General features: G+C 38.9%; 1 protein-coding gene across 1 annotated transcript in view; it reads right to left on the minus strand.

Annotated features, from left to right (window-relative positions):
• TEX10 (testis expressed 10) overlaps positions 1–25880 on the minus strand; it is a 49100-nt gene that overhangs the window by 13809 nt on the left and 9411 nt on the right. The window contains exons 5-11 of the mRNA XM_005153423.3: positions 24611–24854; positions 22516–22628; positions 20960–21198; positions 18998–19133; positions 13855–14030; positions 12930–13107; positions 934–1022 (exon numbers count right to left, since the gene is read on the minus strand). Coding sequence (XP_005153480.3) covers positions 934–1022; positions 12930–13107; positions 13855–14030; positions 18998–19133; positions 20960–21198; positions 22516–22628; positions 24611–24854 — 1175 coding nt within the window. The remainder of the gene's footprint in view (positions 1–933; positions 1023–12929; positions 13108–13854; positions 14031–18997; positions 19134–20959; positions 21199–22515; positions 22629–24610; positions 24855–25880) is intronic.

A 25880-nucleotide genomic window follows, 5' to 3' on the forward strand; every position in this document is an offset into this window, starting at 1 on the left:
AAGAGGCTGATGTTATTTTCAATGTATGTATCTTTAATACATACATATATATATGCAAGACAATATAACACAAGACAGTTCACCACATCTTCACAATAACTCAGTAACCTTCTAACATAACCTCAGGGTTTAAAAAAACACTTAGTTTGGCTAATTATTTCTAGCCAGGTATTGGATGCTGTAGTAAAACAGGACTACTGCTCCAAAACAGACACTTTGGGTTTGCTTGCATTTTCTCAGCTACCACTAAAGCACTCTCTTCACTGCTTTAAGGAAAAAAACCTTGAATTTTTGAAAGCAAAGTAGCTGAACATTATGAATGACTGGGGTGATGAAGAAAAGACACTTGCTTTTTTCCACAGGAGAAACTGCTGGAAGAAACTTCTCAGTAATATTATGTCATTTTAACCACTGTAATTTCCCAAGGTTGCATCACCACAGAGTACAACTATTTTTATATCTGAGTCAGAATATAGCAGGCAGAAGTAATTCTGCTCACATGCTGGCCTTGGGCAGCTCACTTCAATGTATTACTTTATTCTGATGGAATGTTTTTAATAGCGTGAGCATGTCCACAGGAAATCCCAGAGGCACTCATTTGTATTGTTACGAACCAATAAAAGGCATTTACCTACATCTAGAGAAAAAAATTCTTGTGTCAAATGCTGAATTTAGCTTTTCCTCATATTTGCTACGGAAAGTTGCTAGAATGAAGAAAAAAAGTATGCAAATATTCAGCCCAAATGGCAAAGTGTAAAAATAGGGTGTCAAAAATCAGACCAAGAGAAAAAAACATCAAAAATACATAGCAAGACTAGAATTACTTTCAAGAAGTACTTACTAAACCATTTATTATACATTAAGTCCAGTAATTGACTATCAAAAACAGATTTCAGTTTGTTAATTCTGAATTATGACATTCACATGGATTACCTATAAGGGTTGAAAACAAGAAGCTGAAATAGTCCACATCATTCACTGAATTATCCTGCACTTGGCACTTCCAGCCTGCAAAGGACGATCTACACAAAACCAATAGCAGATAGTTTATTAAAAACCATATAATTAAGAATTCACAACCTACCTGCACAATACAATCAATTAGCATGACTACATTGTTAATTTTAGCATTGCTGTTTCTAACTGCTGCTCGTAGAACAGCATTTTAAATAGCTTCAAACACAGAACTTGCTCTTTTCAAGACAAGTGATAACTGAACTTTGTAACCCTACATGGGCTTAGGCTGTTAAGTTGATTAAATTACTGAGCTACCAACTTTTCAGAAATACTAGTATAACCTTTAATATAGTGACAACACCCAATACACCGTAAATGAAATTGGTTTCATTTTCCTTATCTGGTGGAAGTCATTACATTACAAAGCTGGGCTGTATTTTTCATTATATCCACTACTTTTAATACAGCTCTTTACATGAACAAGAGATCCCATTTAAAAACAGTCTCGGCATTTATTTCAGAGTAGCTAAAGCTGTTAAACACAGAACTAAATTAAAAACCTGCTTTGAGATTTACAACACAAAAAGGAGCAATATGCAAAGACAAGAGCAAACCGATTACCGAAGCTGCCTGACACTTCCCTTTCTAGGAGCATTCTGTTTCTCAAATTAGAAGCAGAGGGAACTAGAAGCAAAGAGACACCGCTGACCATCTAACAGCAGTGTCTTGCCTGTGTACTGGTGTAGAACCAGGAGAAAGCCAGGAGCTGGGAACAAGTACACCTCACACATACTTCCCCCAAAAGTCTTCAGTTCAGACCCACATCGCATTATGCAAAATGCGTATTATTCAGATTTACTTATATGCTGCTCTTGGCACTTGCACTACAGACTCTAGATCTTTGCTGTAAGAGAGTGCTGCTTTCTGCTCTTACAAAACTTCAGAGCTTATGAATGCAATTTTCCAAGCCAGCTATCTGCCTCAGATCACTTTTTTCCCCAAGTCCTCTCCACTAACAGCCAAAATGGCTTAGCTCATGGGTAACAAAATTCTGGAAAGCTTGTTTTGCAGAATTTTTTTTACAGCTCCATGTTTTGGGAGCAAAAAAATAATAATCAAATTTGGAATACCTTGTGTCAGGCATATAAATTTTGCCACCCCATGAAAATCCATCCACAATATTTCAGCATCCACAATAATGACAGCTAGAGTATGCACATGTCTGGAGCTACTCGGAAGAAAAAAGAAAAAGAATTTCAGAATTCCTTTAAATTAAAGGAGGAAAAAAAAAGGAAAATAAAAAAGAAGAATTGGGACTTAATCAGACTATCATGTGGGATAATTAATTCCAAGGGAGAGAGGGGAAGAACAAAGCACGGCTTTATTAAATAAAGCTCCCACTTCACACTGTATCTTTAATGCCAAATCCTTATTTCCAGGCATATTTCAGATGACCTAATGACTTTGCAGTGCAGGCAGCTCTGCACAGTCCCTTCTAGTTTCCAGAAGGCCTTCAGTCCTCCTCGAGGCCTGCCTCACTGCTTCCTTTTCTTAACCTGTAGCCTCTCTCCATTCATAAGGCTGCCACTTGGCTACCAATACTGAATTTTCCAGAAACTAATCCCTTGGTCGTGGCCACTAGTCTTCTTCTAGGAGAAGGGAGATTTTCTTCCCTCCTTCCAAGGAGGTCCCAGTCTCATTCATTACAGCATCAAAGAGATTTCATACATAACTAAATCAGCAAGAGGTCTTGAAACCTATTTCCCTGCATAAGGTGAATATTCACGAACGAACCATATCCATATACGTTGGGCAGGAAGACATGTAACATGGAAAGAACTTGCAGCAAGCCCAAATTCAAGGAGTAGGGACTTGCATGAGAAAGCTTGTCAGAATCCGATTTAAAATAATATGGTATATTTTCCACGCAACACTTGGCACATTCCTGATAGGACCAGTGGATGCAAGAACTTAACACGAACTCAGGAAGACCAAGACCAATGTCTTTCTAGTATTACAAATACAAGCAGAACAGTTTTACAGCATACACGTTTGTTCAAACACCAGTCTAATCAGTTATCAATGCCTCAGTTGCCTTAAATGCCTGTAAGGTAGCTAAAGCTGCTCAATTTTGAGGTTCACATTAAAGAAAATCAGACATAGAAAACACAAAGCAAAAAATTTAATTCTAGAACGGATCCTAACATACTACAAATACATTATAAATTATTGCAGAATTTTTACTTAATATATTAAGACTCCCATGGATAATTAAGAACCATATGCACTTTAAAAATATGTTTTCAAGATACTTGTAAATTACATGTTAGACTTTTAACTAAAGTATCTGATTTATAGGTGGAGGAGAGGTGATAAGTATATTATAACCTCCCTTTTTTGAATAATTTTTTACTGACAAAGGGAACCTGTTATCAAATTGCATGTGAGTGAGACCTCTCCAGTCAGCTAGTCCAAACCCACATTAACTATGATGAATTACATGTTGTCATTTCCATAAGGTTACCTGCTCTCCATGAAAGCCTCTCTACTGACATACTTCAGAACGGCACCTTTAGGTAACCTGCTCTGCACCCCAAATGGTATTGGAAAGAAAAGCTGAATCTAATTAACTTAAAAATCACTGCTTCTCTTGCCATTAGCATAGCAAATATTTCTCAGTCACCGCAACTGGCAATGTGTTCCTTTTATCACTTGCTGCTAACTTTTAACTCCAGCCAGACCTCTCTGCTTTTGTTCACACTGTTGTTTCCAGGTGCAGCTCTATCACACAGTTGCAAAACAAAACAACAGTTTGTGCACAAGTGGTTATTTCTCAGCCACAGACTATTACCTTTGTGCTTTCTGACCTAAATTAGCTACCAACTGATTTCTGGTTCAGGTTTAGAGTGTTGGTTTTGACCTATGTAGTCGTAAGGTGTCTCTGGGTAATTCAGGGGTCTCTGGTAGAAGAACTCTGCCTTACCTTGCTGGAAAAGTCAGAAACTATCCTTCCACGTTTCCTCCTGTAAAACACACTGCTCACACTCCACCTCAGACAGCAATACATCTATTGAGCACAGCAAATTTCTTGGAATTTGAGTTGGGATTTTGAATTTGTTGTTATCAAATTTTAAAAAGCATAAGGAATCTCAGCTCCCCACAAACACACAAGTTCTGCTTTTAAGTATTTTCAAAATAGAAGAAGAAAAAGCAAATGCCAGATGCACAGCTCTTCTGAGGCACTGACACTACCACCCTTGTGTTCATAAATGCAAAGGTTACAGAACTCAAGAAGTGTAAGATCAAGGATCTGGGGTTTCTGTTTAAGGAAACTAAAATCCAGTTCTTTCATTCACCTTCCAGGAAAGTGCTTCCACCACCATAACAGCTAATATTCTAGCACAGGATGTTCCTAAAGCTTTACAGGATTATATTAACCTTTGCAAGAGAACAGCCTGAGAAACTGAACTTAAGATTGTGGCAGGTTTATTTTATCAGCCATTGACCAGATTTAAACCAAGGCCTCCCACAACTGTTTCTTTAACACTAGGTTAAAAAAAATAATAATTCTAAAAGGAGTTTCCCCTCTGTTCCACTGATACTTCTGTTCCATACAGAGCATGTCAATATTCATAGGCACAACCACCAGCTGATTCACCCATTTCCTGAAAAACCCCCTAACTGCATTCCAGGCCTCAACTCCGTGAAAATATAATACAATGAGTATAGCTTTTTTATATCTTATCAAATTAAGTACACCTCCTCAGAACAGTACAATGACCAAGTCATTCTGTTAGGAAATAAGAAATCAACCTCCCCTTCAGATGAAGGCTGTGTACACAGATTTTCCTCATTCTCAGCAAGTGCTTTAACTACTAAGATACTGCTAATAAACTGTCTTTCAAAGACATCAGGAGAAGAAAACTTTCCCAGACCCTGCACACCCAGCAGTGGCAAATGTGATGATGTATTCTGGGGGAGGGGGCTGGTTTTTGCTTTTAAGATTCCACATAACTAAAGTCTGTTACTCTAATGCCTGCCCTAGGCAAACTGTACACACTGCAACAATAGATAACACTAGCTGACACAGGAGTTAGCTGTGTCATTCTTGGGAACAAACAGAATTGTTTCTGAAACAAGGGATTTTTGCCTTACGTATCTCACAGATGTACACATAGGTGCACATGAATATGGAAGGCCCTGTAATGTTTTTTTTAAAAAAAAAGGTATTCCAGAAAACTAAGCAGCCACAGTGTAGGAACAAAGGTCCTTACATCAAGAGATAACTGGTTTAAAGGCAGGATATGGCAGGTAGAACTAACTGATCAGCTCATACAGTGGAAGGCAGATGTCACTGGAGGTTCACAAGATCTGTGCTGGCACTAGGCCGTACAGCCTATTCAGGAACTACCCAGAAAGAGAGATGACAAGGTCCACTAACAATGTTCACGACATTCGGTAAACCAAAGTACTTCATATAGCAGCATGCAGCTAATCAAGTTAATTCTTTTTTTCTTGCCAAAGCTATGGTTGGAAGATGACAAACCACCACCTTCCAAGATGCACATTCTGCTGTTCTGCAGCTCATCAGGATATAGCTGAGCAACTCTTTCTGCCTATCCAGGAGGTCAGTTAAGGCTTGAGAAATATAAGCAGCAGAGTGGTAACTCTACAGTAGTTAGAATAACCACACTGCAAACAAGGATCATAATGAAGTTGTTTCCACCACACGAAGCAGGGATCTGTTTTCCTACGCAATCTAGGACCACCAATATGTAGGACAATACCCTATGAACTCCTGTATGAACAGGAGTGAGGAGAAAGATTTATACCACAAGTGTTTACTTGTGAATCTGCCAGTCATTAATCAGCCATTGTGCTGAACAAAAGTCTTTCCTGATACACTCCCATGTTCTGATTCTCAGGAACCGCGTGTGTACAAACAATTATATTAGAAGGAGCAAAACCTCATGCAAGTACTATACTAGTACTGTTGCACCTTTATGGAAGAAAAATAGCAAACATCTTCCCCCCGTGTAGGCATGTACCTGCACTATAGTAAAATACATTTTTAGAAACACTAAAAAAGCCTGTGCCAGTATTTATCTCGGCATTGGCATAGTTTATTCCTATTTAGCTTTAATGAAAAATAATTTCTGTCAAACTGAAATGCAACTGCAATAGAGTATAAACTCTGCCTCCTGCATTAACTTAATCAAATCAGTTTGTGTTACACTGTGAACAAGGATCAGCACTCTCAGTTTTCACACTAGCTCCTGAAGAGACAGGAAACCAATACTGTCATGAACTGATGCTGAAATCACTTCAAATAATTTGAATAATTCTCTAGCCCTGTACCCACCTCATCATTCACACCAACTTAGCTGCATGGAGCACAGGTCTTGAACCCAAAACTCCAAGTGCGTGAGGAGTTTTTATCTTCCTTTTCCTTTAATAGGTTACCATATGCAGGCAATGGCTTGTTCGTGTGAGGGGTTTCTTGTTTTAACTTTCATTATCTCTTTTGAAGGATCAAACGTTTCCATTTGAAATAAAAAAAAATACAATAAACATCTGCAAGGAATTACCAGGGATTTGGTGAAAAATACGAGCCCTATTTTAAGAAAACAACAATTTGAGCTTTGCATTGTTAAAGTAAGCCTGTCAGCTACTCATTTGCTCCATGGCTGCAAAGGTTGTCTGAAGAAAAGAATTGCTCACACATTATAAAGGAGAGCACAAATCGGAAGAAACACTCACTAATGAGCAAAAGACTTTTACTGACTGGTGCAATTGTAAATGCAGCAACATAATTCTTTCCCCCTCGGTTAGGAATATCACACTACAACCACCTGGGGGCAAGCTTAGAGGGCTGTGTCCTTAAACACAAGCTTAGCCTTCTCCATCTTTCAAGTCCTAGGCCTTTATACAACAGTGAGCAAGGAAAAGGAGATTTGCTGGCCAGATGCAGACGAAGGAATGCACCATAACCCACCCCACAATCCAATTCTTATGATCTATGGATCCTTTCTGAGCTCACAGCAAGCAAAAAAAAATTAATCTTTTGCCCTTCATCATCAGGAGCACCCAGTCAGGGGAATGCCGGCATTTTGGGAGTGCACTCTTCTTTCTAGGTTATATTCAGTAGTGCCTTAAGCATTTTTGTTACCTTTTTAATGCTTTCCTCTTCCATTTTTGTTTCTAAATAAATTGAGGGGGGGGTGAAAATACAACCAGGAAAAGTACTTCATGGTGAATACAGACCTTACTATACTTTAATTTTCCTCAGCAAGCTATTTATAATTACAATATATGTATGTCTTTCACAGAATCATAGAATAGTTAGAGTTGGAAAGGACCTTAAGATCATCTAGTTCCAACCCCCCTGCCATGAGCAGGGACACCTCATACTAAACCATGTCACCCAAGGCTCTGTCCAACCTGGCCTTGAACACCACCAGGGATGGAGCATTCACAGCTTCCCTGGGCAACCCATTCCAGTGCCTTACAACCCTTACAGTAAAGAATTCCTTCCTTACATCCAATCTAAACTTCCCCTGTTTAAGTTTTAACCCATTACCCCTTGCCCTATCACTACAGTCCCTAATGAAGAGTTCCTCCCCAGCATGCCTATAGCCCCCTTCAGATACTGGAAGGCTGCTACGGTTAACATATCCTCTGCAGGTTTCTCTATCTTGAAATGCTTTTTGGGAATATAATGTTTTTCTTTTTCTTGTCTATAACACATTCAAAAAGTCTTTAATGAAGTAGTACGTAGGCTTTTCATTACAAACATTTTGCTTTCTCACTGTGCCTCCTCAAGCTATACTGTTAAAGACTGCAGATCACGACTAGGATGAATAAATAAAAGTAGTATTTACTTACAAAGGAAATAGCTATAGAAAATGTTAAATTATGACCCTGAAACTTCTCTGAACAGTATATTTAGAGTCACAGAATTTTACACCTTATACCAAATGGACATTAAATGTCTATTCTAGCTCTTCCTAAGCACTAGATTCCCAAGGAGAGCAGGAATAAACAAGCATGTCTGGCTGCATGATCAGACATCAGCTGAGTTCCCTTATTATCGTCTGGAAAGTCCCTATCTCTTAAGAGTCCATTTACAGTCATGACAAGCAGAATGCAAGCTACCCCAAGAGCTCTCAAACCTGTGAAGCCTTGAAACTCTCACACAATTTATGTCTCGCTGTGAGAGAGCACTCAACTTTCATTTATATGGTCCTCACCCTTCTCCGTTTCTACAACAACAGGAACAACAACTCTTTGCAAGACTCCAGCAGGGAAAGTGCCCCACAAGAGTAAGAAATGGCTGTTTGAAGCCATTGGAGAGCTCATTTATGGAGACCCTAGTTCAAGAGAGAAATGCCATAAATTAACTCCCATTGTTTTTTATCTAGGCAGCGAAATATTATCTGTCCACTTTTCTATTACAATGAAATAATTTCCAGCCACACTGTTCCAATGGATAAAAAGGTCTAAAATCATAACTGCTGTGCATGAATAAGGCACATAAACTGAATTTAAGTAATTATGCTGAAAAAGAGCACATGAACAATCTGCATTTATGCAAGTACACTGAATAGGTTTTCCTTATTTGTACCTCAAGACATACGAAGAGAACTTCACCCATAAAGTCAGCAATCTAACTTCCCAGTTGGTATATTTGATCCAACTCTCCATCTGCATTTCTTAATCTATATTTAATTGAACAGAATACATCACAGGACATACTCAGATTATATATTAATCATCTGATGGATGCTACTTCATGCAAAAGGGAAGGAAAAACCCAAAACTGCATTTGCAAGAAAACCCACTATTCAATCACCTCAAAGTCATTAAAAAGTAGCAACCAAAACCACTCAGCCTGACAAGTGATGCTCCTCTGCAACTGTTACAGTACAAATTTTGGCATGTAAACACCACATTTCCCTTTTGTAAGCAAACAGGACAACCTACCACATACAAGAAAGGTGAGTTCACAACATTTAATACATTTCCATATTTGACAAAAAGATTTGCCTCAAAGCCAGTCTTCCAAAGTGTACTCAAAAGAAAAATAAGCGTATGCTTTGCTAGGTCTTTAGAACCCATTCTGAAGTAGCCCTGTGCCCTATAAGTAGAGAAAGCAGGGTGTAGAGGGATTATACTCTCTACACCAAGCATTAGAGGAGAACAGCAGGGAACTTACGTCAGGACAACAACTTGTGTCCCTCAGTTTCAACTGAAACTCACCAGCTGTAGATGTCCCAGTGACCCAAACAACAGCAACATCTGTTCACTGACACAGAGATCAATTATTGTAAATCTGGCCACACTCATACCAGTATCCAAAATGGGGTATCTGCATTCCAGCTTTCTTTTCAGAACAGTCGTTGGCCTGTGCTAATTGGTAAAGCTTTAGTGAGTATAGACCAAACCATGACAGGAACCATACTAATCATTTAACAGCCTCTCTCAGGCTCAGAAACATTCCCATTATATATCTGAAAACAGCGTCAACATCATCTTCATTCTCAGCACACAGAGTCCATCCACCATGGCTCACTTAATGGGCTCCTGCAGATCACACGGCTATTCATCTGATCATTGCAAAAATAAGAAGCAAAAACCACTGAATGTCTTCAAAAATTCATTTCTAATCTACAAAAAATTCTGAAAGTTAGCATGCAATAATTACAATTTAATGTTACCACCTGATATCATCACAGGGCTGTGGTTTAAGCCATCTGGATACACTTAACTATCTACTTCCATAGTTTACACACACACAAAAAGCTACAAGTTCATTGAGGTTATAATGATTGTTCCTGGAATAATTGAAACAGTCTTATCATCCATACGCACTCTCATCAAACCCAGCTTAATGTAGCTTCTCCCTGCCATATATGGGTATGTATGTCCATTCTCAAATGCATGTAAAAAATGTACATGCTCTGCCAGGCAAGAATAATGCAGAAATAAAGGCTTTTAAAGATATTAAGAACAAGTACCAAATACAGCAGCGAGACTCTGATGCTCCTGAATGCAATCTATTTAAAGCATTACAGATAAGCAGGTGGCATAGAAGAAATTTATGAAAACTCACCCCATACCAAACAAGAACATGAACGTATTGGAAGAAAAACAGTGCCATCTACTGACAATGTCGGTTTGACTCATAAATGACATCTCCCCACAGACTGATTTCTATCTGTTTCTCTGTGCAAAACAATCAGCATCTAAAACTACAGAAAGTGCCCCATGAACCAGACTGTGACACACAGAACAAACAAGATGTGAAATCATATACATCTTGTTACAGTACCATTCATTTCAAAACCTTGGATGTTTAACTGAGCATCAGAAGAGTTGTAAATGACTACCGGAAGTTACCTAGTCCCTCTACTTCCAAGACTTACTTCCCTTCATGATATACTTTTGTTCGACCTGTTTTTAGGTACCTCCAGTATGTTATACAATATAAATATACTTAGTATATTTATACCCCCTTTGTACACAGTCTATTGCAGTATGTATCTCTGCTTTTAGCAAATTTTGCTAGCACTCAAACCAAGCAGTTTTTGACATTGAGGAAAACTGTATTTATAATTCTATATTTATAATCCTGCTAAAACTGCATTCTCCCATTCATTTTCAACAGCCTTGTACACACACGGCTCCCCCTTCTTTCCAGCCTTATTTGCCTTAACAATACCTATTTGTCAATTATCCCCCATGATCACAATTTACTATCATTTTTTTTCTCTGCTCTCCTTTAAACGCAATCCAGTTTGCTCACATCATTATCCACAAAACTCGATACAATAATCCAGCTTGGCTTTTCTGAGAAGAGATGCAAAATTAGTTCATGTATCCTGCGTGCAATGACAGGTTATGAAACTCATAAAGACGAGCTAAGGGGTTCACATCTAGAAAACCTACTAATGTCTCCTTAACTGTACAATTTCTTTTCCAAGAAAAAAGATGTAGCACATCCTTTTGTTCTTGAGAAATTAATCTTGTTACTTATCTCCCTAACTTTGCATGCTTAAGCTGCCAAAGCAATTTTTTCCTGGACATCCCCCTCAGCAGCTACTAACATTTCTGACTTCATTTCAATTCCCTGATTTTTAAGCTACCCTAGGATAAAGGTTTTAGGATTAAAAAAGTCCATGGTCATGACAATACAGGGAAAAGAAAAATCATTCACAAAATGAATTTCACTTATGTATTAAGAAATTGAGCCCCAGCTAAAAAAAAAAAATGTACCATAGATAAGCCCTTTAAAACCTCTACAAGTTTAAGTTTGCTATAAAGGTGAAAGTGTTTTTCAGTACTGTTGCATTCACTTTGTCTGTAAAAGATTCATTTTAATCTTGCCAAGGAATTGCAGTATTTTCAGATGTATTTCTAAAGAAGACTGATCAAATTCCTGTGTTTAACACTGATCCCTCTCAATGAGGTGGCACAGTGTTATCAAAGAAAAACAACATCTAATCAAGAGAAACATCTCTTTTCCAAGTTTCACCAGAACTTGCAATCTCCCAGAAAAAAAAGAGGACTGTTAGGGCTCAGCAACACAAGAAACCACAGTAGTATAACTGCATTAGTACTTTTTCTTCATCTAGTTATTTTAGATTGACTTCTTGGGTAGATAATCCACAATCTTTTAATCAAATTTAGTTTAAAATCTGCTCCAAATGCCACAAATTACTTTATTTGCACCTCTGAAAAATAAGAAGTTACTGCTCCTCCTCTGTTGTCAGGATGTAACACACTTTTGTTATGAACACTGCTCTCCAGCTGCCTCTTGTGTCTTCTGCCAAAAAGATCAAATGCCTACAACCCACCTGCAGCTTTCTCACAATCTTTAGAAAACAGTTATGCTATTACTACAAAAACCTCCCACACTGAAAATTTGCTATGATCTAACAATAAAGTAAGTTCCTGAGTGCTTCTTACTGACTTCAGTTCTCACAATGACTGTCTCTGACTTGGGTACGGTTTGCCGCTGAATTTCCAGTATATGGCAGAAAACTTTCCTTTCTTAAAAATAAAATGTGAGATCCAGCTTCCCAAACCTAGAATTTCATTTTTATATTGGTATTGCATTATATATGGGACATTATGAATTTCCATCACCATCACTTCATATGTTAATCATCTTACTCAGATATTATACCGCCAATATGTCTGTACACGATATAGACAGCAAATACAGGTCTGTATTTGACAGTGCACTCTGTTGCATCATATTTAAATAAAAAAAAAAAGTTCCAGAGAACCTTAAAAAATCATTTTAAGCATAATCCATATAAGGTTAATCCCTACTTATTTATCCAAGGTTCAACAATATCAAGCAATGGAGAAAATCATGTATACTTCTTCCAGAAGCAGCAAAGCAAAACACTCTTGTGAAATCCTAGCAAGCCCTCTGCTCATTTCAGTGAACAGCGACCTCTCCCCCTGAATTCAGATGAAAACTTAACAGTCTTTCAAGCTAGGACAAAACCAACAAGAGTGTGAATAATTTCTAACTAGACACTTGCCTAGCAACTATGATATGGCTGTTTAAGTGCGGTAATTAGGGTTCGACAAGGGCTTTGAACAACCTGGCTTAGTGGAAGGTGTCCCTGCCCATGGCAGGGGGGGTTGGAACTGGATGATCTTAAGGTCCTTTCCAACCCTGACTATTCAGTGATTCTATGAATTAGAGGAAAAGCAAGTTTTCAAAATCTGAAAGCAAGCAGAACATGAGAATACACTTGGGCTGGTTAGTTTCCACTATCAACAGTGTCACATCAAAGTATTGACAAGAACAAGCTGCAGTCAGTGGCAGCAGAAAGCCCACCAGTGATGACTAGAGGGTGCGCAATACAATGCAGCCCTCCATTTAACTGATAGGATTTCATCAACGGGATAGGGAGGGGGTGCTGGTTGAGTTATTTTGCAGCGTGTCGCCGTACCTCATGTGCAGGATCCCGATGAGAGTGGCGGCCAGTTCGGAGGACATCCTGCCCATGATACAGCAGCGGCTGAGGCCGGCGAGCAGGCTGGCGGGCAGGCAAGGCAGGAAGTACACGAGCTGCACCAGCCGCCGCTGCGCCTCGGCCGGCAGCAGCACCAGCGTGCCCTCCAGCGGATCTGCCGGCACACACACAGACAAAAGCTAAACACACAAACTGCTGCCATTCCCAATACTTCCACAGCATCAGCGCCTCATGCAATGCACCATCACCATCCCTCTTCTTTTCCAGCTGTTCTTATTTAGTTAAGAACCTACAGTGCTTGCTGAAGGGAGGAGAATATAACACGGGGCGGGGGGGGGTGGGAGGAGAATCAATACTACCAAAAGCAGCTTTCACAAAACCTGAAGCTACTTAGTCTATCAGATTGAAGTCCCACTAACCTGAAGACTTTAATCTTGTTACTAGCATTTAGGAAATTACACACATAGTTTTATCCTTTATTAACCTGCACATATATAACCAATTAACAAGGGAGATTTAAATTGGATATAAGAAAGAAATTCTTTACTATGAGGGTGGTGAGGCACTGGCACAGGCTGCCCAGAGAAGCCGTGACTGCCCCACCCCTGGCAGTGTTCAAGGCCAGGTTGGATGGGGCTTGGAGCAACCTGGTCTAGTGGAAGGTGTTCCTGCCCGTGGCAGAGGGGTTGGAGCTAGATGATCTTAAGGTCCTTTCCAACCCAAACCATTCTATGATTTTAAGTTTAACCTTTATTATAAGGGAGTGACCCAATCTCCACCCCTGCCCCACATGCACAGACTTTACATTCATGTAGGAGAGAAACACCAGTATTTTCCACCTAGCACAACTCCCCCGCCAAGCAACAGACAACACTCATCATGCTGCAGTGTAAAAGTTTACCATATATTCGAGCAGCAGTGGCTTGTAAACTTTGTAGTAATTCCTTGTTTGAACGAGAAGCAGCAGAATGAATGATATCAATCAGCTGATTCGAAAGCTCAGGGTTTCTCAAGCCAAGCAGAGCGAGTTGCTGAGGTAAGCCAGCCAACCAACGAGACAAAACTTTACTTCGACTTCTAAAAAGAGAAGGAAAATTAGTGTGGGGGTGGTAGGGTGGTGGACACACAAACAAAACAACAAAGCCCCCAGAAACTTACTCCTTCCAGTCTTGACTAAGTCAGCTTCAGTATCAGGTACAATTCAATTACAATGAATTGCAATACTGTGATTTGCCAAGAGTATTTCACCAGAAGATCTGAGCACACTGGTGTGCTATGACATTTACATCAGAAATATTTATCCGATCCATAAGTTTCGCAGTGCATATTTTCAACTCTTTCAGAAATTGTTGGTCTGAAATGATTGTATGCTGGCAAAGCAACATTCCCATTTATCATTAGTTTTATCAGTTTAAGGAGTTATGAGTCGGGCTAAAAAGCTACGACACTGTTATGTCCTCAATACTGCTTAACCCCCCAATTAAGCTAGTTTGCTTTCACTAGACTTTCAGATTCAGTTCTACCTTTGCTGATGTCTTGCTTCTCAATTCAGATACTCTTAAAGCAGAATGAAAACTGCAACGGGAACATGGCACAAAGCTTTATTACTGAAGTGTAGTGTCAGACACTCTCCCTTGTCTATGCAGTCATCTGCCATTTGTCAAAGAGGGCTATCATGTTGGTAAAGCATGATTTGCCTTTTATAGACACGCTAGTTTGTTTCTGATTACCCGCAGGTCCTTTACATGTTCACATACTAGTCCAAGCAATGTGCTGCATGATCTTCCCAGGGACCAGCTGAGGCTTATCAGCCTGAAAATCCACAGATTCACTTCAAACTGGGTTAACAGAAGTCTTTTCTCTTTATCACGTCCCTGCTCATTGCAAGGGGGTTGGACTATATGCCCTTTGAAGGTCCCTTCCAACCCAAACTATTGTATTCTATGATCTTCCCAGTCATGCAGGACTTCCCACAGCCACCATGCTTTTTCACGGATAACAAACAATGGCCTCACTTTCACAAGACAACTTTCTCCACCATCTTAGGTATATCCCTGCACACCTGTCTGGCCCATGGATTTGACTACATTCAGCTGATCAGATTTCTTCACTTGCTAAATTTAAGAGGCTCTTTACTTCAGATCTTACTTGTTTCTGCTGCAACATCTAGCTCACTATTGACTCCACCTAGCACCTCTTCTACCATCCCCTCAGGTAATCCATTTCTTCCAATTTATTTTCAGGTAATGCTTCTTGCTTTGTGTGCCAGTCATTCTTGATAATATGAAGTTTAGCTTAGTGGGAACTCTGAGGAACTGTAATAAGTAGCCTTTCTCCAGTTACAACACTCCCACTGTCTCTCTTATGTGCTATATCCCATTGTACACACTTGTATTCCTGAATTGACATGCCATCTTTTATACCAAATCCATGACCTGCATTACCTGTCTTTAAAGGTAATAGTCAAAGTCCTTACTATCTGCATTTTCACACACCAGTTCTCCCCAGTTTCTGGAATAAGATTTACCTAATCCTCCTCTTTTGCATTCATTTGACAGCATTCAACTCAGCTTTGTTTACAGCACTGTTGCTTCCACATCTGAGGACTCTGACCACCCCTTGTGTTTGACACAAACTATAATAATCTCTATAAATAAAATCTTGTCTGACTTTTCAATATCAAAGGACATCCTGAATTCATCCTAATTTCAGACCCACTTCTTTCCTTATCCTATATAGTGTGACAGTTAAGAAGCTTTGGCTATTTTCATATCCTACAAAAAATTCAGCTTGACATTTAGGAATTGCTATCCCTAATCTGCTTGTCAGAAAAATAGGAATGAAACAAGTTTGCTTATCAGTTCCTTTTCTCCCATCCTCTGCAAGCACTGTTTAGAATAAACACCCCCTAAAAGCTGGTCAGGAAACAGAAAAAGCTAGAGCTCCCCTCTAGCCCAAGACAGATTTTCATTTGTATTTACAACTCGGTTCTCCAGACCTCCTTTTCCCATTCGAATCAATTGGCATCATTCATACTTAAGGAAACTTCATGTAATTAGCTTTTTCCTTGCCTTTAAACATCTTTGATGCTGAGCTTTAAAACTCGACAACCTCCATTACAGGTCTGCTTTTATTTATCCTTTCTAGCTCAAACTGAAACAATCTAAAGACCAATCTTATCTTTCATGGGCTACAGTATGACACCCAGGCTTCTCAAGTCAAGTATTATTTATAAATATAAAGCATTTCACCAGCTTACTACAAAAGGGATGATTACACGAATAAAGCTGCTTACTGTAAATGAAGTTCAAAGTAGGTCTTTGAAGGGGTCAACAACAGTAGCATAACGATGAAAATTATTTCATTTTCAAAAGACCAAATAAAATCTCTCAGCAAAAACTTGTTAAAGGAAACTAAATATCCATGATGTACGAGGGAAGGGCCTTGCATAGAGAGATTAATTGTGCTGAACAGTAGAGAAAGCCTGGAGAAGAGACAAGTGAAGTGGGTGAGCTGGAGGCGGACTCAACAGAAGTCCCAAATCACTTGATAATGCAGATGGTAATTTGATAGGAAAAAAATGTTTGCTTTCTCTTCTCACATAAGGGGGTGCTGGTTTCAAATGAAGCTGACTTCAGACACCTGAGATTTATTGCTCCTTGACAGAGGATGCTGCAGTTTTTCTTGATTTAGACCAGTCTAAAGAATAACCAGAAAAGCTCATGAAAAAGACCTCCACTGATACTAAACACAGAGAAGCTCTGCACAGTGAGGAAGTACAGGCTTCAAATTGTTGGAAGCTTAGAGTACTCTGCAAAAGTAATTCTTCCCTTCTTTCTACAGCATCTGACATAGGTCAGTGCTGAAGGCAGGCTGTGACACCTTTTAAGTCTCTATCAGTGTATATATAGGCATGTGTGTAGTGATTAGGGGTGTCAGATACACCATATACACACACAGAGTATGCATACATTCGTGCAGTGACCATGCATGTGTGTGTAGTGATTAGAGGTGAAGATAATTAACATCAAGACCCAAATATCCATTCTGAATCTCGTAATAAGTCAGTTTTCTTTCACAGGACAGTAACAGGTCAAAAGCTCCTACCCAGCATCTGAATCAGGTACACCTAAAAGATAAAACAGCTCCACCTAAAAGTCCTTGGAAAACATTCCAACATGAATTCTGCTCCTCTTAAACTGCTCTTGACAAGCTTCTGAGGAAACAATAAACATGAAATGAGGAGGGTTGGATGAAGCCTTGGGTGACATGGTTTAGTGTGAGGAGTCCCTGCCCATGGCAGGGGGGTTGGAACTAGATGATCTTAAGGTCCTTTCCAACCCTAACTATTCTACGATTCTATGACATCAAACTGAACAGAACAACATGAACATCAGGATCTATCGTGCAGTTTACATCTTGATAAAAGAAACAATCAAAACCAAACCCACTTGTTGCTAAAAGAAATGGATCAGTACAGTACACAAACATTATGTTGTCTTAAAACACCTTGTTGGACATAAGTGCAATTACCCTTTTTGCAAAGACTTTGTGTGACTGGATTCTTCTGTTACTAAAAATGACACGATTTCAAGTAAAATACCCAGAGAAACAACAGGTAAACTACTATTTGTGATTTCTCTCTAAAGATAGAAAGTTAAAGCTTTCAAGTTAGTTAGATGATGACATGAAACTAGATGAGATGCTCAATATTTCCAGTTAAGTGCAGAGAACAGTGGCTATGTAACCTCAGGGAAATTAGTATGACAAAGCTCTCTGTTTCACTCTGGGTGTGAAGAGGAGGAAAATGGGATATTCCCAAGCCTTTTTCCTGTCTTTCAAATTCCCTATAGTTTTACAATGTTCATAGAGTAGTGTTAGATATTTCAGGTTGTAAATCTAATTACATGTACTCTGGCATTACCACAATGTAAGATTTAAGAAAGCAAATGAGTTGCAGAAGAGAATGCTGGTAGACACCAGTACTTCTGGGGGCCCTGAGGCTTGGAGGTTTTATCTAGTAGCAGAAACAGGTATCACTGGTATGATCTTACGTCTTTTTGCAGTTTTCAAGTGAGGTAGGCTTGATGCAGCCTGGTGCCTGTTTAAGGATTTTACATAGGTGGAACCGATGACTTAGCTCAAAAATACTGTCTGGAAAAGTTGAGACCGGGAAACAATCTGGACAAACTACACTTTTTCATTGTAAGATAACAGCAATATAGAGAGTAAGCTCCTCCTACTTGAAGCAAGTCAGATATCTGATAGATGCGTGAAACTAGAAACCCAAAAGGACAAGAACATTTCCTTAAACCTAGTCTTTAGAGCCACACATCCAAAAAAAACCAGAAGCATACTTTTCTTAAAGAAAGTAAGCACCGAAGTCTAGAGAGACACTACCAGAATCACCAAATGCACTAAGCCAAAAGTCCATAACCTTGGGCTAAAGTAAAGGAAATGCTACAGGGATGCTAGTGAGGGACTATTCACTAGGGACTGTAGTGACAGGACAAGGGGTAATGGATTGAAACTTGAACAGCAGAGGTTTAGACTGGATATAAGGAAGAGATTTTTTACTGTAAGGGTGGTGAGGTACTGGAATGGGTTGCCCAGGGAGGTTGTGAATGCTCCATCCCTGACAGCGTTCAAGGCCAGGTTGGATGAAGCCTTGGTGATACGGTTTAGTGTGGGGTGTCCCTGCCAATGGCAGGGGGGTTGGAACTAGATGATCTTAAGATCCTTTCCAATCCTAACAATTCTATGATTCTATAGCTATAGAATCTTGACACATCTACTGACTACCACATAGCCAGTAACAAAGAGCTTGCAGCAGTTTATTGTAAGTTAAATTTTAAACCATTAAGATCTATTTGGTATTTACATTAATAATAAGGTAATACACATCTTCATCTCACAGTGAACCTAATCTTTCAAATTTCAGTGACAGTGGCAAAACAGATTCAGAATGAAGTTTCGCAACATTATTCTGTCTTCTGAAATAAAGTTACTATATTGAAATGAAAGAATATGCAAATGTTTTTTACCTGATTCTTTGAGTCCTCAAATCTTCTTTTTGGTAAACTCTGCTGAAAAACTTTAGAAGCAACACACGAACTGGAAAGAGGAGATTCCTCTGCTGGTAGAGTGCATATACTGCTTTGATCAAGGGCTCTGTTGTCACTAGGAAAAAAAGTTCATAACAATCTGAAGTAGTCCTACTTAATCTTCCTGTTTCATACAAACACACAGAGGAGTCATAATTTGAATCTCTACAACTATCAACATTTAACTCCATGGGAAGTACCACATGTTATAGAACAAGTACCAGGGAGATCAATTGTAACGGTTCATTTTTTCTTTGGTATTGTCCCCTGAAGAAGACATAACCTCTCAGGCCTTTAATCTCCATGTCAGGTTGGTTTTAAACAAATCGAAGTTATATTTTTGTATATAGCATCTTTTGCAGTATCATTTGACATTGATCCAGTTCAGAACTCCTACCGCACTAAAAAAAGCATCAAGGAAGGAAGCTTTTCTTCCACAGTAATGGTTGAGGTGGGAAGGGATCTCTGGAAGTCATCTGGTCCAACTCACCTGCTGAAGCAGGATCAGCCAGATTTGGCTGTCAGGACCATGTTCAGACAGCTTCTGGTTATCTTCAACGATGGAGACTCTACAACCCCCCTGAACCCTCCTGTGCCAGTGCTGTCACCCTAAACAGTGGAAACAGTGCTCCTGATACTTGGACACCATATCCAAACATGAGCAGAAGCTGTGTTTCAGTTTCTGCTCATTGCCTCTGGTCCTGTCACTGGGCACCAGCGAAAAAAAGCCTGGCTCCCTCTTCTTTACACCATTCCTTAAGGTATTTACATAAATTGGTAAGAAGCCCCCTTGAGCCTTCTCTTCTCCAGGCTGACAGTCTCAGCTCATTCAGCCTCTCCTCACAGGACAGATGCTCCAGTGCCTTCATCATCATCATGGCCCTTGACTGGACTCTCTTCAGTATGTCCACACCTGTCTTGTACTGGGGAGACCAAAACTGGGCACAGTGCTCCAGGTGATGCCTCACCAGTGCAGAACAGAAGGGAAGGATCACCTGCTGACAACACTCCTCCTAATGCATCCCAGGACACCATTGGCTGCCTTTGCCACAAGGAACAGACATACTCCCAGTTAAAATGGATTTGGAAGAAGATACAACTAACTGCCAAGTATATTTGAGGGACATCTGACAACTTTTCATCTTACAACACCAACAGTGAAACCTGCTGCTAAAAGGCAATGCATTTTCTATAAACTCTACTTGGCTATGTGGCTGTGGAATCCACTTCTACCAGACTGCTAAGACACAACAGACCCCTGGCACCTTTAGATCTACTGAAAAATTCCTTCCTTAAAGTCCTACATCAATCACTTAACAAACATGTCAACCAAGGTCTTACCTGTAACACAACCAACACACTGCACTGGTCCTGCAAGTCATAACTGGAAATATGTTTTCTCTTGGAAAAGGATTCAAATAAAACAGCTTGGAAAAAAAATCGTACAGCAGCTTCCATCAGAACTATCTTGGCATTCCATGTAGTCAGAGAACTCAAATGGTCATCTGACAGTACTCAAAGGGAGCCTATGAGCTATATTAATGATTTTAAATAAGGTTCGAAATATTCAAGTATCATGCAGCTCTACATCCTAATATTTATTTTCTTCAATGCAGAAAATTAATCTTCCTATTTATAACATATTAAGTAGTAAAAACAGAAAACAGGTTCACAAATATATTAACACTTTGTATATCTACAGTAGAAATCTAACAGCATTCCTAAAAATCAAGCAGTTTTCAATGCTACACACAGGGATATGACCAAGAAATTCAATTTACATATATAGACAAAATACATTACAATGTAACAACTGAGGATGTAATGTGAAGTGACCTGAAAATGCAATAAGTCAAGCTGTCAGTGCATCATTTTGCTTCTCAGAAACTACTCATATCTTACCTTTGTTTTGCTGTATTTGCATTAGTCTCCAAGTCACACCAAGCAATCTGTTCACCTGCTTGCTATTCAGCTTGCTACCATCCGGAAAAGTATCTGTCACAAATTTCCTTATCATGTCCAGCCAACCAGAATCCATCTGAAGTGTTGAAGTGCTTGCTAGTGAAACCATTATGTCACACAAGGTTAAGTTCAGTAAAAGATGGTCTATGTTGTTTGAGGATGTCACACAATACTTGTTTCTAACAGGGAGGAGAGGGAGAAAAGTGAGATTTGAGAAAAAATATTTGTGCCTTCTAATATATGTTACTTTGGCAGAAATTATACTATGTATTAAAAAAAACTGTTAAAAGTTTTAAAGCTAATACACATTTCAAAGTCTTCATGTTTGACAACTGAGTGCTTGAAATTTTTTGTTCTGCCACTAAGGAAGCCCCAAAACACCATGCAAGGTTTCCAAGTGCAGGCCTTTAAGCAACATTTTCAAGGCATGAAGCTAATTTTCTAAAAGCTTTGAAATAACAGTCAAAACAGCCACAAGAAAAAGAATTCTCAAATTCACAGATCAGTTTTCCTGCATTTATCTAACAACATATTTATTTTGAAGTGTGAGAATGGGACAAAACTTAGTAGTAGAATGAAGAAGGATCAACAGAAGTACAGTTGGCCAGGATATCATCTGTAAGACAAGAAAGATGGTTGCATTTGCCTTGCCTAACTACTAGTTCTGATATTTTCAAGAAAGGGTGCTCAGGTCAAAACCTGGAAAAGCAAAACACCTTCTGGCTTATAAACTTAATGGGTAAAACTTGGCTAAAATGAAAGCATTTAAGGAGCTATATTGTACTTCTGACCTATGTGCCCTTCCAGGAAGGGAAAATGCAACAACAAAAGCATCAAGTAGTATTTCAGCATCAAGTATACTTGCACCATGGTAGACTCTTAGTATAAAAGATTCTACTTAGTAGAAAAGACTCTAGGTTCTACCACTACAGCTCAATCTACAGTGGCACAGTTTGCAAATATGTGAAACACAGACAGAAGTTGATACCCCTTGCACAAACACCAGTGTTCTATATGAGCTGCAATGGCACAGAATAGCTCCAGAACAGATTTTACAGCCTTGCAGGAAGGGCAGACAACCTGCTATTGACCTGTACCAGAACAACATTACTGCCCACATTCTGCCAGCTTAATAGTGAAGAAACATGTGAGTGTTTGGCTTTTCCTGCTTCAGTACTGATTTTCCATAAAGGATAAGCACAATGTGTCACATCCTCCCCCCTAGCTGTATTTATCCAGCCCTGTAATACAATTAGAACAAAGTAATGGGGGCGAGAGGGGGCAAAGTTTTAGCTATGTTTTGATGTATTTCAGCAGACAGCTGAAGAAAGCACGCAAAAATGTGAAACTAGTTTTAGCAATATGCAAATTCCAGATCAAGCAGTCAATAAAATACTTTAATTTCTCTAGGACAGCATTTTAATTTCTATCACAGGCTATGCAGATGACTTCCTACACAATACCTTAACAAAAACCAACCAAATCTTTATTTTTACCCTTTGCATGAGTCTTTCTTCTTGTGCTTTGCTGTTTCTTGTAAAGAGTAAGGAAAATGACGCATGAAGTGGTGTTTGAAATCAACAAGGTAATTCATCCGGAGCCACAGATCCTGTCAAGGAAAGCAGATGAGAGTCAGAAAACATGGTAGTAAGTGAAACGCACTGATGTAATCATCTTCCAAAATCCATTACTGGAATCAAAGAAAAACAAGAACTTTATCTTCTATCTGAAGGGTTCATATATATTTGCTTTTAGATGTAAACTTGAAGTCCTGTGCACAGACCTCCAGGTTCATAAAACAAGGGAGTAAAATTGTAAGTCAAAGTTGAGCAGTAACATTTAATGTAGACTTGACCAGTGTATTTCCTTGGCACATACTAATATGGATATATGCAATACTACACTGAGGCAGTTATAGATGTGAATTGACGGTACTTTTATATTGATTTTTTCAGGGTACTTAACATCAAAGAGAATTTCTTGATTTACTTGTAGTGACTGTCCTGAAGTTTCCATTAAGATGCATTCCGACACTGCTTTCACCTTTCCCCATCATTAGTGTACTTGCTGTTCAAAGCCCACTGACAAAATATTTCCCAGTAGAAAGGCCATCCTCATACAAAAAGGGATTATTTTCAACATCTGAAAATAATTTCACTTTGTGGGTTAGCAGAAGCTTGCAGTTACCATTACACAAAGTGTCTCACAGAACCCATCACAAAAAAGGTCCTGAATTGCTGTCACATTGGTCAGGCAGAATAATCCTTTTGATATTCAAATATTAAGAACAGAGGATGACCATTAAACTATCTCAAAGAATAATAGATTCCCACTAAGCATATTCAGAATGGTTTTCCAAGGTGTCTGTAATAACTACCATGGCCTGTAAGCCTAAGGGCACAAAGCTTCCATTTTTAAACTCAGGCATTTGAATTCATTTTATATACAAAGGTGACTACACAGGAAAAAGCAAAACTGTTTATCTTACAGAAAACACAACATGCCAGAAAAAAAGATTGCATGAGTATCTGACATTTTTTCCCCAAAAAACATCCCAAGGTCATAATGCAATTGCGTGTACAAAAGCCCGCTCATAGCTTGATACAGGAGCGCTCCTTCCATGTGACCAAAATGCAGACATCCTATGGCTAAGGGCAGCAGCTCTGCAGTACCACAAGCAAAAAGGCTAGGGGCAGTAGGCCACAGGTATTTACCTTGCTAACTGCCTGTTTCCAAGAGGCCCTCTGGAAAAGCAGAAGAGGAAAAAGGGGAAGAGCATGTTTCGTTCATACACACTGAATCCACCCCTAAGACTGTGTATGTTGGGTAACTCTGGTCTAAATAACGGAATGATTCCACAAATGTTTATCACTCACTCTATGCGTGGACCTACAGTTCTATATAAAGGTAAAACAAAGAGCTGTCAAGACATTCCTTCCAACTACTCTCACCAGCCAAAACAGAAAGTGTGTTTCTTTCTCAGCTTGCAAAACCTTTGGAAGAGCACCAGATTAAAAAATTATTATTTATCAAAGACAGACAAAATAATGAGAACATTTTCCAAAAATCCTGAGGTTTTGATTCACTGCTTTCTGATACACTACCAGCCATGACACAAAAATGTAGGTTGCACCAAGCAATTACATGACTAACCTCATACCACTGTTAGCTCCTACCTTTCCAAGGGTTTAGGGTTTGTTCATTTTCAAGGATTTAAGGTTTAGTTCATCTCCCCCCATGCACCCATAAAACCAAGGAACAAACATTCTACACTTTGCCAAATTTATATTCTAGAGGTTATCTGGGAGACAAAATGATCCTCTTCTCCAATGCCACCTTCAGTTCCAAAAGCTTTTGTGCTGCAGTCTGTCAAGGATTCATGGAGACTCCTGCTGAACTGACTGCTCAGTTCAAGAGATGCTTTTCTAGAGTAAAGAGACTTGTCAAAAATCCAAACTGAAACTCCACTCAAAACCTAGGCTTTTCCTCTCTCAATGAAATATTTCCACTGTTTCCAATCACCAGATCATTAGATTCCAATCAAAACAAAAAGAACTGTCATCATTATGCCACGGGTCACTTCTCCCTTACCATTTTGTACGTTTCATCATGTCGCTTTGTGAGTTTCCACAATAAATGTATTATACTAAGCACTTGCTGCATAAGCTGCTGAAAGTCTGATTCCAAGAGGTTTCCAAGAATGGGAGCTGATTGTGCAGGAGATGCTTCAATCCAGCACTCAATCAGTAATGGAATTATTATCTCAATAAAACTTTTTAGATTTTCAGCCGAGGACAGGCCTTTTTCTGCACTGTCCATTACACCTGTCAGAGACCTAAATAATAAAAGCAAAAAAAAACAAAAAGAAGAAAAAAGATAAAGATCACACCTTTAAAGAGCAGATTAGAGTAACAGCACTTTCCTGCTTTCTGAGTAACAGCAAAACTTACTTTTGTTTTTAATATATTAAACATTCACTTGCTTTCTTGCTAGATATTTCAGTCAGGAGAAAAGGGAGTTCAAACCACCTACAACAAACCTGCTTCCAAATCTCCCCGCAAGTTTGCGTACTTCTGCAATAACTCCTTAGATTTCATTATTTCTTTCCCCACTTTTATATGTAAAGCCTATAAAGTGTAGAAACATGATTTGCATTATTACATCACCTTCCACCAACAGATCAAATTCACTGTACTCAGCACAACAAAATGAAAAAGCTTTAAGCTCCTTGAAGCAAAATAATGAAACTGACTACAAAGTACTGTGAAATGCATGAGGTTTATTACTGCTAATAAGCACCTCCAGCTATAATAAACATACTGGGTTTCATATTAATAGGAAAAAATCATTCTGCAAAAATATAACTTGGTTTATATGTTTAATTATAACGCTCTGGAGAGAAACTAGTTGGAAAAGTATTAAAATTATCTGACATGAAGTTACATAAAAGTTATCAAAACATGAGGAGATACAGTTTAAATTAAAATAACATCTCCCAGAAAGCAAGAAAAACAAGGACTTCTCCTCAGCACTTCATTTGTGTTTCAAAAGGGACCACTAGAACAAATCACCAAATCTTACTCCCAAATAAGTCAGGCAATTTGTACTCATTTTAAAAAGAAGTTTCTTCAAAGAAAACAAAAACAAAACCTCTGAATAACTATTTTTAATTTTAAACAATACAGAGATGTTAAAAAACAAAAAGGCAACAATAATTTCAACTGATGATTTCTGACATTTTCCAAGATGATTTTTGATATTTTCCATGATTATTTTGTTTTCTAACTCACAGCAGTGAATACCCATCATAATTCTAAATTTCTAATATACATAAAATCAGTACATTGAACCTAGTCATCTA

The sequence above is a fragment of the Melopsittacus undulatus genome, chromosome 1 (assembly GCF_012275295.1).
Source record: "Melopsittacus undulatus isolate bMelUnd1 chromosome 1, bMelUnd1.mat.Z, whole genome shotgun sequence".
Taxonomy (NCBI): Eukaryota; Metazoa; Chordata; class Aves; order Psittaciformes; family Psittaculidae; genus Melopsittacus; species Melopsittacus undulatus.